Source organism: Syngnathoides biaculeatus, chromosome 9 (assembly GCF_019802595.1).
Source record: "Syngnathoides biaculeatus isolate LvHL_M chromosome 9, ASM1980259v1, whole genome shotgun sequence".
Lineage (NCBI taxonomy): Eukaryota > Metazoa > Chordata > Actinopteri > Syngnathiformes > Syngnathidae > Syngnathoides > Syngnathoides biaculeatus.
In genome coordinates this window covers 5,890,477-5,915,178 of record NC_084648.1, presented here as the reverse complement: position 1 = coordinate 5,915,178, position 24,702 = coordinate 5,890,477, and the positions used below count along the sequence as shown (strand labels likewise).

At 41.8% G+C, this 24,702-nt stretch overlaps 2 protein-coding genes across 8 annotated transcripts; one reads left to right on the top strand and one right to left on the bottom strand.

Moving 5' to 3' along the window:
• Positions 1 to 1,782: 1,782 nt before the first annotated feature.
• Positions 1,783 to 16,245, bottom strand: noctb (nocturnin b). 7 transcript variants are annotated; one of them, XM_061829945.1, is made up of 7 exons: positions 16,107 to 16,239; positions 14,841 to 14,885; positions 10,104 to 10,179; positions 4,970 to 5,124; positions 4,717 to 4,885; positions 3,851 to 4,182; positions 1,783 to 2,573 (listed from the first exon to the last, which is right to left on the bottom strand). In XM_061829945.1, exons 4-7 carry the CDS (start codon positions 5,114 to 5,116, stop codon positions 2,052 to 2,054), a joined length of 1,170 nt encoding a protein of 389 aa, XP_061685929.1. In that variant the 5' UTR covers positions 5,117 to 5,124; positions 10,104 to 10,179; positions 14,841 to 14,885; positions 16,107 to 16,239; the 3' UTR covers positions 1,783 to 2,051. The 7 variants fall into 7 exon arrangements, with proteins under 7 accessions (XP_061685929.1, XP_061685930.1, XP_061685928.1 ...); XM_061829946.1 differs by lacking the exon at positions 14,841 to 14,885 and having other exon boundaries at positions 16,107 to 16,245; XM_061829944.1 differs by lacking the exon at positions 14,841 to 14,885 and having other exon boundaries at positions 10,104 to 10,258; positions 16,107 to 16,210.
• On the top strand, positions 16,165 to 21,052 carry LOC133506131 (uncharacterized). The gene is made up of 4 exons (XM_061829940.1): positions 16,165 to 16,600; positions 18,176 to 18,412; positions 18,634 to 20,042; positions 20,416 to 21,052. The coding sequence occupies exons 1-4, from the start codon at positions 16,165 to 16,167 to the stop codon at positions 21,034 to 21,036; spliced, it is 2,703 nt and encodes a 900-aa protein (XP_061685924.1). The 3' UTR covers positions 21,037 to 21,052.
• The last annotated feature ends 3,650 nt before the right edge of the window (positions 21,053 to 24,702 follow it).

Sequence of the window (24,702 nt, the reverse complement as noted above, 5' to 3'; positions counted from 1 at the left end):
TTGACGCATTTGGCAAAAAAACACCCATATTATCTGGAATACGTGATAGAGAATTGACTTCAAACATGTTCTGTTCAACAGCCATTTTTAAAGCTTGTGGGACATGGCTAAGGGGGCGGAGCTTAAGGTCGCCATCGGAAAGGTTAGCGTGGGATGTTCCAAATAGTTGTTTGATGAGCCTTTCTCAACTTTTTTTTTTTTTTTTTAACACGTCCCAACTTTTTTAGAATATGTTGCGTCAATAAAATTCTAAGTTAACAATTTCATGCTTTCACGGGTGTGTGCAGCACTGACTTCCATGCTAACACTTTTTTTTTTTTTTTTTTTTTTTGCTAAGCACTGCCAGGCTGCATTTGTGACTTTACCTGAACAGGACACAACGATGCAGTATCGTATTTCATGCTGGATTCATTTTTGCTCTTTTGAAATCAATTTCTGATTGGATACTCCCAAGTAGTCCCTAAATGTTGATTACCAATTACCAAACTCAGCCAAAGTTTTAGTAGAATTTACTTTGGACTCCCAGAACTGACTGACACAAAATTTCATGGTGGTTGGAAATCCCGCAATGAAACGCCAGGCCAACTGTGAATGACACAAGCATGTACCACTACACAATCGATGACCACTGGGATTCAGTTTGAGTCATTAGTTCTACATTATTCCAGTTACTGACCCCTTTCCAAAAAATTTGAATATTATCGAAAAGTTTCCTTAATTTCATTCAAAAAGTTTCACTCATAGATTATACATTCAGGTTCCCGCACTCAACAGTTTCAAGTATTTATATGTTCTTATATATATATATAATTTGGGCTTCTAGCACATATAACCAACAAAATCAGGAATTCAAAAAATTTTAATACTGTACGAAGAAATCACCAATTCCCAGATTTTGTTAAATAAAAAAAAAAAAGTGGTACTTTCAAAACAATGTTAACCCTCTCTGGACCACATAACATTTTGCAGAGAGAAAAATCTGATACCTTCAGAAAATGATACTCTGGACTTAACATTTTCGATTATATTAAGCCTGTTGCAAATTTGCAACCCCTGCCCGGGAAGGGTTAATCTTCAATCCTAAAATGCCATAGATTCTCAATGGGGTTTCGGTCCAGCGACTTGGCTGGCCAGTCAAGCACTCTGATGGCCTGGGCACCAAAGCAGGTTTTGGTGCTTCTGGCGGTATGTGCAGGGACCAGGGGCCTTTCTTGCTGGAAGATGAAATCTGCATCTCCATTCAGATCCTTAGCAGAAGGAATCACAAAGTTCTGTAAAACATTCTGGTCGCGGCTGCGACGACCTTGGATTGAAGAAAGCAGCTTACCGACACAAGCACTGGACATTGCACCCCAAATCTTGACTGATTGGATGTTTCACACTGGACCTCTAGCATCTTGGGTTCTGTTCTTCACCTATCTTCCTCCAAACCCTTTGACCTTGAATCCCAAATGAATGGGAGACTTAACTTTCATCGGAAAAGAGGACCTTGGACCGCTTGTCAGGCAGTCCAGTCCTCATCCTCCGTGGCCCAGTTGGGACGTTTCCAACATTAGCTCAGGCTTAGAAGTGGCTTGACCCCAGGAACACGACAGTTGTCACACTGCCCTGGAAGCATCTGCTGACTGTGCAGTAGTTTTCTGAATTAGCAGCACCCACGATTAAAGCCACTTTTACCGTGGAAACATCGTGTGCAAGTGTAAATAACATGATGGGAAGCAAAAGTAGCAGCTTTAGAGTCCCAACTTATAAAGGGGTGAAATATGAATAACGGTCCAAATTAAAAAAAATGATCACAAAATTGTTTATTACAGTCAGTTCACTTAACAATGTGGTAGAGTATCAGTCAAATTCTGTCAGGATTTAGTGCGCACATTTGTCCATCAGAGCACACTTGACGGTAGAGCGCTGGAAGCTCTTGCAAGAAATGTCAACGTTCAAAGGTTAGAAAATGTTTCCGCGTAGTTCCAAGATTTGGTTGCTTTTCTTCCTCGTTGTTGGTGTTGGACAGGTTCCCAGGCCCACTATGATATTGCACGTTGTCCACCGAATCACTCGTGCTCCTTAAAGCTGAAATCACAAACTAGAGAAAGGTGGTCTGAAGGATAGCTGAAGGATGGAAGCCTGTTGGGTCCAATCTCTTTCTCCGAGGGCATATCCAAGACGGCGGCCACCTTCAGAGTGTCCGTAGTGTACCAAATGTAGTCCAGAGTGGTGCAGCATTCCCCCGTAGGGCGAATCTTCCATGTCGTATACCGCGGCTCTGAAGAACAATCTTTGCTGAGTTTCTTATAAGCCGAGTCCAAGCCAAGAGGAGACGTGACAAAACGACAGTACACCTCCTCATTTGGGACTGCGTTGAAATCCCCGCATATGATCAGAGGGATCTGGGAACCCGAGCCCGCCGATATTCTGACCGCGTGCTTCTGGACCACGTTCTGGACTTGACGAAGGAGGTCCGAGCCCTGGGCGCTGCGGAGCCACTCCCAGCCGGAGCGGGCCTTTAGGTGGGTGACGGCTACGCACACGCATCTGCCTGTGCTTCGACAACGCAGCATCATCACCAAAGCGACCTGAGACCAGAGGGCGGCTTGTGAGAGACTCCACCAGTGTTGCAAAGAATATACTTTTTAATAGTTTGTATACATACAGTACATACAGAGTTGTACCTTTACTTACAAGTTTTATACGTTCTGTGGCCAAGTTTGTAACTCAATTATATTTTTTGTCAACATCAATTTGGTTTTGTCCATGCGTCACGTACAGACGTTGTAGTGTAGGAACTGTGTACTATCTTTCTTGATCCTTGATGAATGCCTGTCTGACACGTTATCAAATTACCTGGGAACTGTTTTAAAATGTTTTGAGGTACATAACATTGTTAAAAACATTACAATGAAGCGTCGCATATCCCCAGTACAGGATCCTCGTTCACTTAGGCAGAGATTTGTATTTTATTTAAATGATCCTTCATTATTTGATCTTTTTCTTTTGAGGTCAAAGCAATAAAACTATTATTGCGGTACCACCATGTGGAATCCTGGTGCCAATGAACTACCGTAATTTCCGGCCTACAAGCCACGACTTTTTCCGTACGCTTTTAACCCTGCGGTTAATTTGTGCATTTTTTTCAAACTGCTGCAAGGGGGCACTCGAGATGAAAAGGTAAGAATGAGACCGTTGGAATATATGTGCTGAGGAAGTTACTTTTACCGGCCTTGTTAGCGCTGCGATAGCGTGTTGCTGCTGTGTTACTGGCGTGTCTCAGTGATATTTACTGGTACATTTTATTTTAACCGGCCATGTTAGCGTTAGCGCTATCGTTAGCGCCGCGTTAGTGTTAAACTCTCTGTGTACTGTTTTTGTAAATATCTCGTGCTTTAATCTGGGTTTCAATGTAAGGCACTTGCGGCTTTTACGCCACTCCAGCGTATGTATGTACCAAATGGTATTTCCCTTACAAATGTACTCGGTGAGACTTGTAACCAGGTGCACTCTGTAGGCCGGGAATTACGTTGAAGTGAGGAGCTTCATTTAGACAAAAGTAGTGATTTGCTGCCCTTTTGCAGCATGTTGGTATCAAGGAACAATGTTGAAGTGAGTTCAGGAGTCTTATTTTGACAAAAACAGCGCTTTGTTACCATCTTTGTGCCATCTTGATGTCAAGGAACTATGTTGAACTAAGTTGAGGATTTTAATTATTCACTAGTGTTTTGTCTCCACTGTATGGCATCTATATCCTCTATTGGAGGGGTGTCCGTTATTGACAGATTTTCACGATTCAAGTGAAGGTTTGGTTGGCTAGCTGTACCATAGCCCCTAATAGTGACGTTACGACTGTGGTACTCACCTGATTAGTCGGAATCATCATTGCAGAGAGTTGCAAGCTGACGCATTCCAAAAACTCAAAACGCGACTCATCAAAGAAAAGCGCACAGCCATCAGGGCCGTTGTTGCCCTCGACGTCCAGACACGGCGACCAAGGTTTGGGACAGAACCTGCTGCTGTAACCCAGACGGGCCAGAACCGGCTGCAGGGTGTCAAAGTAGTGGTCCACTTCCTGCATGCACAGGATGTGAGGTCGGTAGGTGAGGATCTCGTCTAGGATGAGGTACTTCCTTCGCAACCAGGTGAGGGCCTCCGGAGGGCACAGCACAAAACTGTCAAGTCCTTCACCGAGAGCTAGTAAGAAAGAGAGCCGACTTTAATAGAGTTTCATAGAACGTGGGAGTTCTACATCTTATTCGGATTCACTAGTGTCAGGTTCTTATGTAAATAAACCAATTTGGATATTTTAAACACCCATTTTCACTTTTGCCTTTTTTTTTTTTTTAACCTCATTTACTAATGACTTGGCCCATCTGTGGAAAAAAATAAATGTGCCCTTAAGAACTAACATTCTCTCCAACCAATCTGTTACTACCGTAATTTCTGGCCTATAAATTGCGACTTTTTTCACACGTTTTCCACCCTGCGGCTTATGCGGTGATGTGGCTAATTTGTGCATTTTTTTTTTTTCTCTTCCGGCCGCAAGGGGGCACTCGAGCGGAAAAGGTAAGAGTGAGACAAGTGGAATATATGTGCTGCGTCTCAGTGATTTAGGTATGTTACTCACTTGATTATTACAAATGAATGTTTGTCAACCCAGTTTTATTTCTGAAGTACAAAAACCCGTGGGCACAGAATTTGTGTAAACACGTTGCTGACGTCCCCTACCTTGGGCCAGAATGTTCCACTGCATCACCCGAATGGTGTCGCCATTGCCATTCGAGGGTCGAATGAAAGTTCTGCGGAATCGCGCCGGTCGATCGCTAAGGGCCTCCTCGCACTGCTGCAGAACCTGGGCTGGATCGAGGGGACTCAAACTGGACCCCTTTTGCTCCTCCTGTGAGTCATAAAACAACAGATGCTGTTATCTTCGGTTCACATCCTGTGCGTGGTCAATAAGTCTCACAAAACAGGCAGTCACCTGGCAGAAATCAGGATCCAAGATTGTGTCCGCTGGCTGGTAGGGGTCCAAGTGGGTCAGAGGGAGGGGGACACGACGGCTGCTGCCGCCACTGCTGCTGAGGGTGTGAGCCAAGGCGCTGTACAGCTTGGTGGCCCCGCCACCCATTGGGTAAGCTGGCAAGAAGAAAGCCAAAAACCAACACAGGGACATCTTGAGTCAATTCTCTCCACGACAACAAAAGTTGTCCAGAAAAATATTTACAAAAAGACTGAAAGGGGAAATCCACTGGTTTGCATTAACAATCTATCCAATAGGTCAGGTAATGTGTACTCTGGTTTAACAATGTGATGTTAAATCGTCTCTCATTTAATAGTGTTTTGAGATGATTTTTATTGACTATTAAGAATTTTCAGGGGCGCTGCCATATTCGTGAGTCACATTACCTATGCATGGATGTGACGTCTAACGTGCCGCCACAAAGGCTTGATTACATGGGACACCATTTATGCCCAGCGCTGATTTCTCGGATTTATCCTCATCTGGTGAAGAAATAGCAGTGCCGGTTGATCGGGAAGACGGAGGAATACGTCCATACACAGCCGTGAGCGGCACAGCTTGGGGGAGCCATGAGTTGGCTCCCAAGCAAGCAAGCTCCAGGACTCGGGGAGGGACCTCACAGCTCGGCCGCTCAGTTTATCGGGAAGACGGAGGAATACTTCCATACATAGCCGTAGAGTGTGTACGTGTATGGAAGTACTCCTCCGTCTTCCCGATCAACCGAGCCGCTCATGTCCAATGTAATCGAGCCTTTGTTGCGGCACGATACACGTCACATCCACGCTCGTAGGTCGTAATTCTGGATAAAAATTTTCTCAAAACACTATTAAATGAAAGCGGATTTAACATCACATTGTCAAAATAAGAGTGCATATTACATGACCTATTGTATACATTGTTAATACAAACCAGTGGATTTCCCCTTTAACTTTTCATGGATGTGAAGGTGAGTGGTTATTTAATGTGCTCAGCAGCATCTTTCGTTGTGAGTCAAGATACCAGCTACAGTGTTGTGATTGATCATTTTAAAAAATGATAATTGGGTTAATGTGAAAAGTCAAAAACTGCATGTGTCCACGTGCGTTAAAACATCTGCTATCAGTTAACCAGCGGATAATCTCCAATCCTTTTGACAACACAGCATCTTGACAATAACTGCTCTGTGACACAAAGCCACTTAGTGGGAAAATCACATAAAGTATAAAAGGTGAGCAGATTGAATTTTCATTATTCTGTTATCCAGAAGTAATAGGTACTTAAAATGTGCTAACTGTGGCATTTCCACGCTATCAAAGTACCAACATTGAGACTTTGCACATTGCTCCCAGACCTCGGAGAACCTAGTTCAACCACTCCAGTCATATGTTCTGATAATGACATGTTAAGAGCAGATGTCACGCATTTTAAAACCTCCTTGTTTTCCATCCTTAAAACACGGACAAGTAATCAAATCAAAGACAAATACAGGGCAGGACGACGACAAGTGTCTTACTCATTGTCTCCATCACTACGTCCACTTTGTGCTCGATTGTTCAATTCGCCAGGCTGCCGGGAGTCGAAGATAAAAGCCGATGTGACGTCCGCGAGTGTAAGCAGATATATCACTTAGCCGCTTCGCTCATTACTGCGGCGTATAAAGCCTCGGAGGGCGGGAGACAGATTAGGAAACCGAGAGACGTCATCCGGCCCACAAGGAGCGTGCGAGGTCGTGTGCTGGTGAGGCGGTGTGTGAGCACACTGCTGCTGTTCTCTCGCAACACCCGGACGCTCACACACACAATGGCACACTTAACGATTGTGTGCCCCTTGGCTGCTATGTGCTTAAGAGAAAATAAACATGGGTGTAAATCACATCATTTCAAGAATATATACCTCCGATTGTTCTGCTGTCAAGGGTGTGCAACGTGTAGGAATGCGTGCGTTAAACAACGACTTCTTATTACATCACGTGGCAACGCCTTCTTGTTTTTGTTTCGCAAGAGTCATTTCTCGCATTGTACATTTCCACCGCGAGGTGACAAGTACAGCACTTTTTGGGAAGACTAAATGGCACCAAAATAGAACAAACACACTTCTGCATAATAGAATGATTCGAGAACTCCTACAAGCTCTTTCCTGTAATCCGAAAGGTGTGTCCCATACATGTTATAAATGTACTTAATTCTTAAATCTAAATGTGAAAGTCAACTTTTTTTTTTAGTGTAGATGAGTTTAAGATTTAGAAAGTTGTAAAGCCTTCACGCTTTTTTTTTTTTTTTTTTTTTTCAACTTGAAGTGTCAAGGACTTTGGAGCTGTTGATACGCAACCCAATTTTCCATAATTAGCAAGCAGTGAAGTTCTTGGAAAGACTGCAAGTTGGGAAATGTGCTTTGAAAGTGTCCTGCTCTATGCTCACTGCTCCTTTACAGTTCACAGTTTAGAATGACAGCTTATCAGTGCTAAAGCGGTGCTGCTAAATTCTGAGAACCAAAGGCTGGTTTAAGGATAAGGAAGCATAACGTGGCCTTGCAGGACTTGGAAATAGAATGCAAATATGTCTAACTTGCCGCACGGCACCTGACGAAACATCTCTGAGTGGACATCATTTCATTGTCATGCTTTGACGTGATAGCATCGTGGTTGAAGAACGTGAGGTTCTTGTGGCCTCGGAGCGATGACTCATATTTGTATAAGCGCAAGACTCACGTCCGTGCAGACTGGCTACTCATCAACCACGAGTCTCGACACGCACGCGCAGTCTGCTAGTGTTGCAAATGTTATTCGTAGCACACCGGGGGGGTGGGGTGATATTTCGGCACATCGGGTGCTAGGGTGAGAAAACATGAGTAGGCTTAGGGTGTATTGGCAGAGCATGGAGGGAGGGAGTGTGTGTGTTTGTGTGTGTGTAGAGGAGGGTGTATACTTTCGTAGGAACGTTGACATTTCCGTATTGGGAAAGGGCAATTGCCTCATTACATTACAATACTGCGCACTGTTGGCTCTCGTGTAGGTCATTCTGCATGCCAATTACACTCTGTGTGACTTAACTGTCTGCTGCGAAATCAAGCTTGTGGGGTTTTTTTTTATTTTTTTAGGCGCTCTAAAACCAGAATTTTTTCGCAGCATTCACGGTTCAAACAACAGCGTTGAAAGATACGTGAAGGAAAATGGCTTTTGGCAATAGTACAGCAGGTCAAGTCACATTTTAATCACCATGCCATGTAAACATCTTAAAATAAATTTCATGTGTGTGTATATATATATATATATATATATATATATATATATATATATCAATCACTTAAATTCCCACTTTACTCTCTGACCTTAAAAGGGAATTCCGGTGGTTTGCATTAACAATGTATCCAATAGGTCATGTAATATGTACTCTATTTTGACAATGTGATGTTAAATCCTCTCTTATTTAATAGTGTTTCGAGAAGATTTTTATCGACAATTCCGGAGTTTCAGGGGCGCTGCCATTTTCGCGAGTCACATGACCTATGTGCGTGGATGTGACGTGTTACATGGGGTTCCAAACGCTCGATTACATGGGACACCATGATGCCCAGCGCTGATTTCTCAGATTTATCCTCATCTGATGAAGAAATAGCAGTATCAGTTGATTGGGAAGACCGAGGAATACTTCCATACAGATTTGAACCTGTGGCTGTAAATAATACCGTCGAGCGGGGGAGCCGTGAGCTCGCTCTCCAGCCAGACTCCATGGTATTCCGCCCGAAGAACCATCCGAATATTCAACATTACTTACAGCCTAGCGGCGGAGCTCACTCGGCCGGGGAGCGAGGTCTGGGGCTCGGTGGGGAGCAAGCTCACGGCTCTGCCGCTCGGCGGAGCGAACTTGCAGGGGAGCGAGCTCAGTTCATGTCTCCCCTGCTTGACGGCATTATTTACAGCCACGGGTTCAAATCTTTATGGAAGTATTCTTCCGTCGTCCCGATCAACCGATACTGTTATTTCTTCATCAGATGAGGATAAATATGACAAATCAGCGCTGGGCATAATGTTCCCATCGTAATCGAGCGTTTGGAACGGCTCGTAACACGTCACATCCGCCCACGTAGATCATGTGACTCGCAAAAATGGCAGCGAACCTGAAAATTTGCATTTGTCAATAAAAATCTCTTCAAAACACTATTAACTGAGAGAGGATTTAACATCACATTGTCAAGATAGAGTACATATTACATGACCTAGTGGATACATTGTTCATGCAAACCACCGGAATTCCCCTTTAAGCGCAGCCTCCTCCATAACTAACTCCAAATCATTTAGGCCACATGAATACAAAACATCACCTTTGATTTTAACCATGTTAAGTTACCAGAAATAAAACTACATGGGTTGTTAATATGGCTGAAGATGTCAACATTTAAATAATTCTTATTAATACTATGATCGTGATTTCTATTATTATTGTTATTATCATAATCCATCGATTTTCTGAGATGGAGCCTATGACAGGTAACTTTAGGAGAGTGGGTGGGGTCCACTCTGAACAGGTGGCCAGCAGATTGCCTGGCAAATATAGACAAACACTCACACACATTCACACCAATGAACAACTTAAAGGCTACAATAATCCTAACTGGCATATTTTTGGAAATGGGAGTACGTGGAGAAAACCCACACAAGCACGGGGAGAACATCTAAAAACACAGGAATGCACCAGTTTGTAGCCCAGATTTGGCTTTAGAACTTATAGAAAGATGGGCTAACAACTAATGCACCATGTTACACATTATTGTCAATATCATGTCATAATTATATTTGCAGGTGCTTAACTGTTGTAATCCTTAAAGATTTGTAAATATTGTCAGTTAATTGTATAAACATATATCAGCAATAAGAAGAGAAAGGATTCTTTTAATATAGAGCAACAATATGGAAACAATGTTTACCTACTACAAATGTGACAGCACTAACCAAAGTAAATAACAAATAAGCTGCCAAAACTCCACAAGGTTGGACATTTATTAAACTTCTCATGTGTGCCATTCTTACGTCTACAAGTCAGACAACAAAAACAAAACAACTTACACACCATCACGTCAAAACCATAAAATTTGATTTCTTGCTTTCCTGAAATCCTACCTGTTTTTTTCCAAGGGGGAGTTGGGGGGTGGGGGTGCTTCCACAGCTGCCTTACTGTGCCATCGCGTTGCCGTGCCTGGAAGAGATCCTTAAAGTGGTCATGGCTGTTACACAAGTGAGGGCCCTGCAGTCAGCCTGTGGCTAGTTGCTCCACCCTGTAAATGCAGACCAAGGTCGTTGAAGAGAGAGCCAGACATGCTTCATTCTGCCCCCTGATGGATGGTAAATTGTTTGCAATCCGCCCAATATTCATTTTTTCCATTTCTGAATAGCGTTAGCGACAAAATTGAGACCCCATGAGGCACTTTGTCCACCACATATCATGTTTTTATTATTTATTTGTGGCAGCACGATGAATAGTGGTAGGCACATCTGCCTCAAAGTTGTGAGGTTCTGGGTTTGATTCTTGGCACGGGCTCCCGCGGTAGGCTACGCACACACATACACAAAAGACTCTCTAAATTAAATAGCCAAACTGTGCATGTAAACCGTGGTTTAAACCCAAATGAATAAATACAATTTTCATTCAATTTTTAGAGTAGTTTACTTTCGGTAAGTTTGTTCTTTAACTTATGTGCAATACATCTTGATTGAATTACAGAATTATGTAAGTGTTTTACTGTATTTAAATGTAATGTTAATGTTCAGGCGACAAGGTGGAGCAACTGGTTAGAGCATAGGTGTCAAACTCAAGGCCGGAGGCCAAATCTGGCCTGTGGCATGATTTTATGTGGCCCGCGAAGGAAAATGATGAGAATCAACTTCCATGATTTTTTAAAAAATCTGTACTGATGTTTCAAATCATCACATCATAAGTCATAGCATTGAGATATAGCAAGCAATATTCTGTGCCCAAACAACAGCAATAGTTCAAAAACCCATTACCCTTGATTTGTGATCACAAAACTAGCTCATAAATTTCATCTGTAAATATGATGAAGTAAATGATTTTCATGGTTTCACATTCATAATGGCCCTCTGAGGGAAACTGTAACTGTAATTTGGCCCACGACAAAAATGAGTTCGACACCCCTAGGTGAGAGCAATGGCAGTTCTGAGGACCAGGGTTCAAATCCCGACCCTGCCTGTGTGGAGTTTGCATGTTCTCCCCGTGCCTTCTCCGGGCACTCCGATTTCCTCTCGCATCCCTAAAACTTGCAACAATAATTGGACACTCTAATTGCCCCTGGGTGTGATTGTGAGTGCGACTATTGTCTGTCTCCATGTGCCATGCGATTGGATGACAACCAGTTCAGTGACCCTTGTGAGGATAAGCAGCTAAGAAAATGGATGGATGGTTTTGATTATATGTTTAATAACATATACTATGTGATTATTACTTTATTATAATCAAAGGGAGGTGTTTTGTTGGAAAAGTTATGTTAATTATACTTCTGTTAGTTTTAGACAAGCACACGTGCTTTACCGCGATGTTGTCATGTTCTGACTATATTAGCTCTGTTTTTAATACAGCACTTGTTCCTAGATTGTGGTAGAAGACCTTCACATGCTCAATTGCTATGTTACTTAGCGCTGTGTGCATCATATGTCATGAGCAACCTTTGGCCACTGCCAAGAGGGGCCTGGCCGGGCCACTTCTCTGAGCGGTGGCACCTGGCACCGGTCACAGCTGTTTCACATTGGCACTGTAATTAGACGGGCATTTAAGTTGGAGATTTTTTGTCACTGGCATTTGCCAGTTCGTTGCTTTGCATTAGTGAGTTGCATTCACTGCCTGTGGGACTCTCCACTTCTACACATAAATTAGAGTAACCCGAGTCACAGCAATTCTGTACCCTTTTGTTTGATCATGTCCTGTTGATTTTGTTGGTTTGCCCCAGAGTCATCAGACCTTGCTGTAGATCTTTTGGATCCCGCCTGGCCTAGCGTTTCTGTGCCTCTGCCTTGTCGGATTGCGACCCCGTGTATGACCCAGTTTCCTGAATAAACCACATTGAACATTATGCCCCTGCCTCAAAGTCCTGCATTTGAGTCTTCCCCTCTCTTCCTCTCTCACTTCACTATCACAAGGGGATCTTAGTCTGAACTTCAGTAAGGGGTGACAACACGTGAGACCTTTTCCTCTTTTCTTACTTTTTTATTTAAAAACCCAAGACAAGATTGCTTCCTTACTTCCTTACTAGTAAAAATTGCCAAAACAATTTCCAAATTACTCCCCGTGGCTTCTCAGGGGAAACCATTTTGACATCTTGGAGTTGCTGCTCCTCCAGAATTTTGGATTCCTGTGCAGTTTGCACATTGGACTCCATTTCCTCATGTATTTGTTGAAGTGAGTTGCTAATTTGGTGTCTGATCTTACAGTTTTCGATTACTTCTACTAATAAGTATTGATGAGCGGTACGTCTCTCTGGCCTCAGCAGAGAAGAGAATTCTCTCCTTCCGAAGCTGCTTGTCCAGATCCTTGACAAATCCGAGCGTCCTCAAAAGAGTCGGAACATCAGGAACAAGGTAATATGCTATTTGTTGCTGTTTATTGCGACTATCTGGGTCTATGACTTTTAAGGTACGGCTTACTCTATCAACCCAGGAGCTACGTCGCCGTGGTAACACAAACACTCCATGACAGCGCTTAGTCTGAATAGTCTGGAACTATTCGAGACTATTTTGCCAGACTAGAGTAGTTAATTCGATTGAAAATCTTTACCGAAAAAATACAATCACTCCTCACCTACAGTGCGTTTGATTAACTAGTATTTCATAGTTGTTAAAATAGTTTTTCATTTGTTTATCTGCCAAGATTTTAATACCAAAGATTTGCGAGAATCATTATCTGTTTAAAGCAGACCGAATAAACACGAGTCACAGTCTTTAATCATTCCAATTTACAGTGTCCAAGACATTGAAGTTGAAATTAGTGCCAATTAACGGTCTGGCTTAAAAAAAAAAAAAAAATGGCAGTTTTGTTTCCCCCAGTGTGGATAAACTACAATAATTAACATTGTGGGTAGTGTATCTGATCATTTCTACGAGCGACGTCACATTTAGTAGATCTTACCTTGGCTATGCTGTCTTTAATGTATCCTACAGGTTTGTGCAGAGGTTTATTGACATAAGCATCTGTCAAACCCTTGCCGTTGCTGGGTGTTGTCCTTATTCACAGAAAATCATGACGTGTAAGCATAAAAATATGCTTATTGTAATGTTCAGGTCTTATAAATAACATTATTTGAACTTTTGTAAGAGTAAAACAACTCTTTATTTTCGTTTGACCAGCTCAGCTTGTTCTGCTCTCTATTTCCTGAATCTACGTCACAGTTGAAAGCGTCTGCAAAGGTCACACTGCCACCTTGTGGTGTTTCCTTTAAATTATACCTCGTTACCTCTATAATGTATATTCGTCCATCCATTTTCTTAGCCGCTTATCCTCAGAAAGGTCGCGGGGGATGCTGGAGACTATCCCATCTGTCAACTGGCAGGAGGCGGGGCACACCCTGAACTGGTTGCCAGCTAATCGCAGGGTCCATAGAGAAAGACAACAGTTGCACTCACAATCACACCTAGGGGCAATTTAGTGTCCAATTAATGTTGCATGTCTTTGGGATGTGGGAGGAAACCGAAGTCCCAGGAGAAAATCCACGCAGGCACAGGAAGAACATGGAAACGCCACACAAGCGGGTCCGGCGGGCTATTTCTGCTTACAAAAGGAAAATGCCGTCATTCCTCACTGCCTCGTGAGTGCCATTGTATGGTACCTTGTATGCATCCTAACAATGTAACCAGTGTGTCCAAGTGATCTTCATTGATGGACCTGAGTGTGCAGCCCAGGCCCATCAACAGAACATTTGTTGGCAAAATCTGCAAACGGTAAACCGCGACTGGGCAAGGGCACATTGTATATAACTTTATATATATGTATATAACTTTTATAACATAACTTTGCAGTGTTGAGAAATGTCAGGCAAAAAGGCCCATGTGGGTCGAAAAATTAATATTGGCTCATTAAAGTAAAAAAAATAAGATATTTACAAAAATTGATATGGAAGCTGTAAAAAAAAAAAAAAAACAGTTTACAGGACTACAGTTCAAATCCCGGCCCCAGGTGTGTGGAGTTTGCATGTTCTCTCCGTGCCTGAGTGGGTTTTCTCCGGGCACTCCGGTTTCCTCCCACATCCCCAAATATATGTAACATTAATTGGACACTCCAAAATTGCCCCGAGGTGTGATTGTGACTGCGTCTGTGGTCTGTCTCCATGTGTCCTCCGATTGCCTGCCGACCAGTCCAGGGTGTACAATGACTCCTGCCCAATGACAGCTGGGATTGGCTTCAGCACTCCTTGAACCCTTGTGAGGATAACTCTCCCAGAAAATGGATAAATGGATGAAAAATGGATGTACTGTTCTTTAACATGTTAACGTTTTCCCCAAACACGTTCAAGAATAAACACTGTTGATATTCATGGTTTTTACCTTTTTAAAAACAAAGCAACACACAGCCCAGTGAGGATTAGTTGTCATGAACAACTTATCCAATGAAAAAGAAAAGATATATATTTGACCATTTGTTTTGTTATTTTTTTTTGTGAAAACAAACTAAAATTTGCTGGTTTCTTCAAAAAATCAGGAAAGCTGGCTCAGTCACCGCAGCCACATGACTGCTTGTCATCAGAGCCGCCATATTTGTAGTTTTAAAAATATCCAGCAGCCACACGTGATCGCCACCTCGATGAAAACAAGACAGTCGATTTTGTACAGTTCAGGTTTCCGATCACTACCGACCTGGGCGTTTCAGCCAACACTTTGCGCTACGTGGAGTTCTGGGATCTGGAGAAAATATGAGGCTTTTAGTCAACTCGTAAATATTGATGATTTTGTACAATGAAATGTGACAAGGTCCTCCTCCATTATGCTGCAAACCAGATGCACTATTGAACCCAGAGCCCAGGCAGATGGTGAATTAAAAAATTTTTTTACATTTAATTTGTATTTATTTTTTTGATAGTGATTGGTGATTGTCTACTCGAGTCTTAATCTATGACGTCATCCATGTAAAATTGGAAGAAAGCGTAGCTGGGGAAAAAATAAAAGCGAGAGAGCAGAAATCAGAATCGAGAGCAAAGAGAACGGATGACAATCTGGAAATTAGTACTTTGGCAAATGCGAGCACTTGTTTCTCCATAATTTGAGCTTTTTCTTTTTTTTTGTGTGTGACTAACGGGTGTCAAACTCAAGGCCTGGGGGCCAGATACGACCAGCCACATGATTTCATGTGGCCTGTGAAGGCAAATCGTGTGATTCTATGATTCTTCTTAAAATCTGCACTTTTTCAATCTGTCATATAAATGATAATGTTGAGCTACTGTTGGGGTTTTTTGCGTTACCGACCATGAACAATAGTTGAAAACCCCATAACTGTTGATTTCTGACTCAAAAGTAGTTCATAAATTTTGTGTGGAAATATGATGAGGGGAGTAAAGAAATGTACGGTTTCACAGTTTCAACGGCCCTCCGAGGGGAAACTATAACGACAATGTCGCTTGTGACAAAAATGAGTTTGACACTGCTATGGCAACTTAATGAAAAAAATTCATGGCAGTCCCGTGTCCCCCTTTTATCATAATGCGCCTCCCACCCAGGGGACCCGTACCCCTGTTTGAAAACCACCGGACTATAATAAATATTAATACTGGTAATTATAATACTGTACATAAGCGCTATCCAATAGTGTTTTTTAAAACAAGTCACAAATTGCTGTATATTCTACAATGAAAAACAACAATTTGATAGAATCCACCCATCCAATTTCTGGAGCACTTTTAATTAAAAGTCGAGCGGCAGCATTTTGAATGCATTGGTGGGACTTTTTTCTTGTGCCTTAATTCTCTTTTTCTTCCGCTTATGCAGGTATACTGTATGTGCATAATAAAGCATAACGAAATCATTTATCTGAGGGTCTTCCTCACAGTACAACCATAACTGTTAAATGCAACATTTTTGTAATCATTATACAGACAAATTAAAAAAAAATATATATATATAACAAACCTTTTAGGATTTGAAAAGCCTTTTATGTCCCAGGCCCTGGGTAAGCCTTTGTGTCACGATGGAACAGGCACTGCTGACGCATAATCTATGCGACTCTTCCTCCGGAGCAACTACAATGGCGGCGAAAAATGTGCACTGGTCCAAAGCCGAGGTCCGTTGTCTATTGAAAATTTGGGCTGACCCCAAAATCCAGGAACTCTTCGATAAGAAGCCTAAAAACTCGAAAATATTTGCAGAAATCCGAAAGTATCTGACTGACTGGGGGTATCACCGTACAGATGAGCAATGCCGAGAAAAAGTTAAAAAGCTTCGTAAACGTTACATCCGAGTCCGCGAAGCGCTTCAGAAGCCTGGAAGCTCTTCTCACGTAAAACTCAAGTTCCACTTCTACGACGCCGTCGACGCAATTCTCGGCTCGAAACTAAGCACTGGCCCAAGTGTTGTTGTCGAGTCGGCCTCTCAGCAGAACAGTACAATAGAAACATCATTGAGCGGTGAGTCACGTTGCCGGTTGACTGTAGGGGGACCGCCAAGGCTTTTTTTTTTTTTTTTAAATGGTTCATGTGATGTATTTTAGGTAAAAAAAAACAATTCCTTGGAATTTGGGTAATGAAAAAATAACATTTTTTTCAAAATTAACTATTAATATTATTGGTCTACGTGTTAAGAAAGCAACATGCGAAAAACTTGTGCTTTTTTTTTCCAAAAACAAAAAAAAATTATCCCAGCTTTTGCTATAAGATGAGTATCCTGTCAGTTTCTTTGTTTTTAACTTTTCATTCAGGTCATGTATTAATACGTCAGATGATTAATAATCCAAAACCTTTATGAAATATTCAAAATCCAACAAAACATGGGTTACATGTGTAATTTTACTTAAATTCCCCTATGGAAATCAAGCAAAAAGTAGACTTCCTTAAGCTTTGAAAATTCCTGTAACTACAAAGACGGACACCAAAGGTGTCTTAAACTTAGGGAAAGTCTACAACTGGCTAAAAGTCCACAACTTGCTTTAGTCCTTCATTTCAAGGGAAGTCCACAGCTGACTTTTGGCCACTAGATGAAAGTCACCAATGGTTTCTTCAAATGTCAAAACTGTCACTGCTCAGATTTTAGTTCATTGAATAATTAATGGGATTTACATTAATCTAGATTTTACCAAACAGAATTTTATGAAAAAACCTTTTAACTACAAAGCATTCTGTGCAATGTATTAAAATATGCATAATGCCAAAACAATAAATAAATATGCATAAAACTCAATTACCCATTACTTTGGCAAGTGCATGATGTTGAAATGTAACAGATTACTAAATTCAGTAGGTGTTATGAAAGACAACCAAATTAATCAAATACTAACCGTATATGCGTGTTTCACACTGAAAATAACGAGGAAAAAAAAGATCTTCAAACTTTCACATTGCATCAAAAACCCCTTATTCTCGTCACATTCCCTCCAAACTGTAAACCAAGCAAAAATAAACAGAGATGTGGTTGCGCATGTATGCACACCCTCTTACTGGAGATGCTGTATTCATAAATTACGCATTCATAATCATATTAAATCTCATGTTAATTTGGAGTCGGCACACATCTGCTGCCAATTAAAGAGCCTCTGATTAACCCCCAGAAAAGGGTATTTTTTTCCACCGGATCCCTCTTTCTTTTCTCATTTTTTTCCTCTGAAAAAAAAAAAAAACAAACGTTTGGCAATCAAGAGCGTCAGTTATTCACTGATGTTTGTCTTTTGTGGTAAATTAGCAGCGCTCAACACTGATTCATGATGTAAATACAAATAATGTTCTCAAAGGCCACCCTTAGGTGGTGTTTTTTGATATTGCTATTTTTTTTTTTTTTTTTTTCAATAATTTGAGTGTGGCCATTGATGTTTAAAGATTTGTCTACTTTGCAAATACGTATAATTTACAATGGAAGCGTACATAAAATAACTTATTATTCATTACAAAATGTAATCAATTCCACACCTCAAATCTACGACTACTCTGTCACAAATATTTGAAATTAGTATCCTCTGAGTCATCTGCATTATGTTTTGCTTTTGATTACAGGAGAGAATGTGAAATGTGAACTTAAAGATCAGGAACCAGTTCCGCAACTCCTGCAGGACATTCATCCGGTCACCCTCCCGGAGCCCTGCAGCTCCTCTCAGGGAGAGAGTGGAGACTACAGCCTATCGCAGAGCCCTATGCCCGTCATCAGTAACGTGACCAGCTATAAATCAATCGCAGATGCAAATAGTTATTCACGACATCCCATTCCCTCCTCAGTCTCGTCCCCAGTACCAGGTGACCTTTCTTTAATTTTTTTTTTTTTGCGTGAAACATGAACACTATTTCAACTCATTACTTTCTGCAGAATTTATGGAATATTTATTGGAAATGTAGACGTTCAAAGCTTCTTAAAAATCTTTGTCTAGATTATAGCTTGCATCTTAAGTTCTGAAAATGTGTTGTTTCTCCACAATGTCAGTGATGGGTAACTGTTCCCTGGTCTATGTTTTCACTAGGTTCTTCTGCTCAAGTGACCAAAGCCATCGCTAATTTTCTCATCATGGATCTCCATCCTCCCACACTGGTCGCCGGTAAAGGCTTTATCAAGCTAATCCATTCCCTGTTTCCCTCTTACACGGACTTTCCATCCCCTTTCGTTCTGGAGGGCCTTCTGACAGAACACCGCAGCAAAGTAAAGAAGAGCCTTGCTGATATGCTCAGGACATCTAATAATGGCGAAATGGAAAAGAAATGCGATTACAGCGAGCCAATAGAGAACGGCTGCAGGAGACACATGCCGCCTCCCAAACAACAGGGGGAGGTTCCTTACTGTGTCACGTTAAGTGGTGAAGTTTGGGAGCACAGCTGGGGGGACGATAAATTGGGCTACGTCACACTGTGGGCCCATTACATAGACACTAACTTTAACTGTCACAATGTCTGCCTGGCGACCCAAAGACTCATAGAGAGTGCCACGCCAGACAACAGTCCTCAGAGTTTAGAAATCCAAGTAAAGATTATGGCCCAAGAGTGGGGCATCTCCCATATTAATCTGATATTGCTTGGAGGGAAAGATATGAACCAAATAAGACTCAAGCCTAGAAACAAAGAAAAATGTGCAGGAAGTGTCCCTCGCCCAAACTCAACAACCTGTATAGAGAAGGAAAGAGCTGTGCCATTCAATAAATCACTGAATCTCAAATGCAATCTCTTAAGTGAAGGGCTACAAATTGTCCCGTGTTTCTACAGCGTTGTGCAGAGCTGCATTGAAACAGTGATGTCACACCACGTCGTCTCCAAGACACTCTCCTACTTCCAGGGTGTCCTTTTCACCCTGCTCCAGCCACCTCGCCATTCCAGCCCCTTATTGAATCACCAGAGCGTGTCGCAAACTTTGAGCGAAGAGGAGGAACTGGAGTTGAACTCGTGGGCCAAGCACTGTCAACTGACCTGGTATAGACTCTATCCTGTGCTGAGCACACTCCTCAAGCATAAAAGCCTCATTATGGATTGTGTGAAAGAGTTCAAATGTGCAAACTTACCCGATGAAGGCATTGCGTCACCATCCAGCTCCTTTAACATTTGGACAAACTCAAAGTCAGCAAGCTCAAACACGGAGCCATCGCATTCTGAGTGGAGGATTGTGGAGGAGTTAAGTTCAGTCCTCAAACCTTTAGATGTGGCATGTCAAACGCTTGCTAAAGAAACCTTCCCTCGCTTGTCTTTAATGAAACCCATCCTTACTGGCCTGTTTTCCCGCCACCTCGTATGCCGACCTGGAGACTCTGTGGTTCTAAAGCAGGTGAAAGAGACGGTGAGGCAAATGTTGGGGAGTCAATACTGCAACCAGGCAGTCAACAGGGTTTTGTGTGTGGCCTGTGCCCTTGACCCCCAGTTTCATGGGCTGGGGTTCATGGAGAAGATGGTGAGTGCTCATGTTGAGATGTACTGCAGTAGCATTTTAGCCCTAATAAGTTCATGTGATTTAGAACCTTCGAATTTGCAAAAGAAAGCGGCTTCCCAAGTTATGATTGTGATAGTGGCCCTACCAGTCAAAACATCAGCACCTTTCAGGCCACCTTTTTAGGTTCTGTTCCTCACAAAGGGACTGTAAAGACAGAATTTGAGATGTTGAGTTTGGATCCTAGTGCTTCAAATTTCAACATTTACATTGGTTATCTCCCAAAGTGTTTGGATTATTGCAGATAACATAATTTATTGTGTATGTGTGTGTGAGTGGGGAATCAAAATAAATTTGAGCATCTTGTCATTTAAACAAAATTTTGTCTGTTCTTCAGGAACAAAACAACACATTTGAGTGGCTTAAGAAACAGACTATCAGGATAGCGGAGGAGGATGGAAAGGCAAGAAATACGAATTCAAGATGTCGCAAAAGGAGCCAGTCTTCTGACCCACCAGAATCCGAGACTTACTTCTTGAGAAGCAAACGTCTCAAACAGTCTCACCTGATCAACTTGAGCAATATAGGGAACGAAGGTGAGAATAAAGAGGAGGATGCAGATGAGACAGAGTTGGCAGAGCCTGACTCAAAAGGTGAAGTGTCTGGTATAGAGTTCTTGCTCGGGGACTTGTTCTCCACAACCAGGAGGAGGCAGCACACTGTAGAAGAGTCTGTAGATATTGAACTATCCATGTTCATGGCTGGAGAGGGGGCTCCATTTGGAATCGAGCCCCTGCAGTGGTGGAGGACAAAAGCAGTGCAGTTCCCACTTTTAGCCAAAGTGGCACTGGGCTACTTGGCTGCCCCAGCCGTGGTAGGTGATATGGCACGGCACTTTGTGGAGGACAGAGCACAAGCAATCAAGAGGAACAGACACAACATCCCACCAGCCAGTTTGGACACCGTCCTTTTTCTGCATTACAACCACATGCACACCTCTGACTTCAGTTGCAGTTAGGCATGAAGATGTCAAGGTGAGGGTTGTTTGCTCAACATTTAAAGGACAAATCCACTGGTTTGCATTAACAATGTATCCTATAGGTCATGGAATATGGACTCTATTTTGACAATGTGATGTTAAAGCCTCTCTCATTTAATAGTATTTTGAGAAGATTTTTATCGACAATTACGAGTTTTCAGGGGCACTGCCATTTTTGCAAGTCACATGACCTACGTGCGCGGATGTGACGTGTTACGTGCCGCAACAAAGGCTCGATTACATGGGATGCCATTTATGCCCACCGCTGATTTCTCCTCATCTTATGAAGAAATAGCAGTATCTGTTGATCAGAAAGACGGAGGGATATTTCCATAGACAGCCGTGAGCGAGCGGCACGCCCTTGGGTGTCTATGGAAGTATTCCTCCGTCTTCCCGATCAACGGAGCAGCCGAGCCGCTCACGGGTGTGTATGGAAGTATTCCTCCCTCTTCCCGATCAACAGAGCAGCCGAGCCGCTCACGGCTGTGTATGGAAGTATTCCTCAGTCTTCCCGAGTGGCCGACCCGCTCACGGCTGTGCCGCTCATGACCGTGTATGGGAGTATTCCTCTGTCTTCCCGATCAACCGAGCGGCCGAGCCGCTCACGGTTGTGTATGGAATATTCCTCAGTCTTACCGGCCAGCTGAGCCGCTCACGGCTGTGTAAGGAAGTATTCCTCCGTCTTCCTGATCAACCGATACTGCTATTTCTTCATCAGATGAGGATACATCCGAGAAATCAGCGCTGGACATAAATGGTGTCCCATGTAATCAAGCCTTTGTGGCGGCACGTTAGACGTCACATCCGCGCACGTAGGTCATGTGACTCGCGAAAACGGCAGCGCCCCTGAAAATTCGTAAAATCTCGATTAAAAAATCTTCTCAAAACACTATTAAATGAGAGGATTTAACATCACATTGTCAAAATAGAGTACATATTACGTGACCTATTAGATACATTGTTAATACAAACCAGTGGATTTCCCCTTTAATCCTCATGCTTAAACCCCTTATGTAAATGTAAACTTTACTCATGCTTGTGCCCTGTTGAAAAGATATGCTCGTCAAGATGGCATCTGCAGGGTCAGTAAAAAGTAACTCACCAATTTATAGGGTTAAAAATACTTGGGATTTCCTTTTAATTACAGAAAAAAAAACCTAAATTACTTCAGTATATAAGATCCTTTGTTGATCCACAGAAGAAATTCAAGAGGTGGGAGTCCAACCAATGCCAACAGAGTAGACTACGACCTGAACATCAGTCTCATGCCTGGATGACCTTGCAAGACAAATTTGGTCTCTCATGATTGGACTATATCAGACTATAATAACATCCTTTCATGTCTCGGTCAGAGCACTGGCAACATGACACTTGATACCACCGCATCCCGTCATTCGGCATTGTGTCAAAGCTACCAGATACAATTGTTACCAATTGTTCAAGGAGAGTTTGTTATATTCACACGCTTATAAATACCGCTAACAAGCAGGCAACATAACATTATGTAGCAAGCTAGATAAATCAGTAGTTCTAGTACTAACGTTTATACGTAAACGTTATGCTGGTGTTCTGTCAATTCACGCTCTAAACCTTCTACGAGTGTTAGTCATTTTTTTTCTTTCCTTTTTCGCGGCACACAGGGTCATTTCGACTGAACCCATACAAATGTATCGCTACCTCATTACAACAAGCATTGCTGTGAAAAGACGTTATGGCTTCCATTTCAAATTTTTATAATTTTGCATAGCTTTCTACACTTGAAGATCATCAGTCAGATATAAAGTATATCAAATATAAACTAAACGGGGGGGGGGGGGGGATACCTGGTCCTGTGTGGAAAATGTAATGGCCCCTGAAATGTAATAATGGTTTGGGCCATCCTCACTGGAGATTTTTTTTTTTCCACTCTTCCTTGCGGAATTGTTTGAATTCATCAAAAATGGAGGGTTTTTGAGGATGACCAGCATTTTTAAGGCCTGGATTCTCTCACTCAAAATTGTTGAGCGCTGATTTTTTTTTTTTTCCAAGGAGGTTGGTTGTTCCTGACAAATTATGTCAGGCCGGATCTGAAGACGTGCGTGGTTGCAAACCTGGTCAATAACGAGGCTAAAATGTTATAGCCTGATCCAGGGAGTCAGCCATTTGTTTCAAAATGATGACCTCTAGCAAATGTAGAAAATGGGAGCACTACAACACAATGGAAACTTGCATGGTTTTAAGTATGTTTTATTAAAAAAAAATTTCCTCCAGCTCTCAAAAGGCTTCTGGAATTGTCCACTGATTTCAGCGGCATTTGTTGTGGGATGGTGGATCTACAGCTGAAATGTTCACTTAACAACCCCGCCATTATTTTTATGATTGACTTTCCATTAATGTGTTATGGCCCCAACCTTGCTCACTGGAAAAATCAGAACCTTAAATGACTACATTAGTATACGTCTGTAACAAATGCCGTCGTTATTCTTTGCAATTGAACTGAGACGGCTCTTTGCTCGTACCCATCTTGAGATTTCTTGATCTCCCCATGACAACAAGACCTTTTTGTTGGACATCAATTACAATGGAATTTTTCCCATTTTTCATTTGCACTGCCATGGGGTTGGATTGCTATTTGATTGATAGATTTTAATTTTCACATTCAATTTTATTTTTCATTTTATTTTCAGTACCACCTTTGGAAATGTATTTTGTGAGAAAATGGTTATGTGAAAAACTTATTTTAGCTGCTGAAACTTCTGATGTACATTGTACAACCTTTTGCGTCAGGGAATGAACATGACCATGTGATGTATGAGTAATACTGTTAAGACAGTGCTGCGATAATTTAGTACTTTAGTACTTCTGCTCATTTGTATGAACTTGTCTCATATGTTTTAGAATGTTTTCCTTATATTTGTCAACGCTGACAAAATGATCACTTCCACAATTGAAATAGATGTAATGCAAGAACTTTGCATCTTTTTCAAATCCATTTTGGTTATGCTGACCTTAATAATTCATTTAATCCATTTATCCCGTTTCATCTTGTTATACCGAGAGCTGTTGGTTCTCTTACAGTATATAGCTAAGTTGATAGAGCTATAGTTTTGCACCTCATTAAAGATTGTCCTATGTTTACATTTCTATTCTTTTTTTTTTTCTTTTTTTTGGCTTTTTTCTGTGTGCTATGCACTGGTGTATTTTCCTTTTATGGGTTGCAGTGAGATGGCCAATCAACAAATTACAGTGGGAAGAGTAAAAGTTTAAAGGTAAATGATGTCGGGTCTCTTCCGATCAATTTCCCAAGTACAGAAATGTTTAGCTCAACTTTGAACATAACTATCATGAAAACTTGAGATACGGTTTATATCAGAAGATCCCTCCAGACTACACTATTATATTGATAAGATGATTAAGTAATTTGACTCTCTTATCTGGACACTAGGACATTTCATTATGGCACTGAGATGATCCTTGACACAAATACTGTATTTACTTTTGAGGGGTGAACTTGGGATTTTGAGCAACAAACTGGCTTTTGCAGATGATCCATGATATTTTGCACAATTTCTTTGGTAAAATACCTTTAGGCTACTGTTATATAAAGCTTGAGGATAATTTGAGAAATGTAGCAAAGAGAAAAACTATCAACTTTTCATTTCGCAA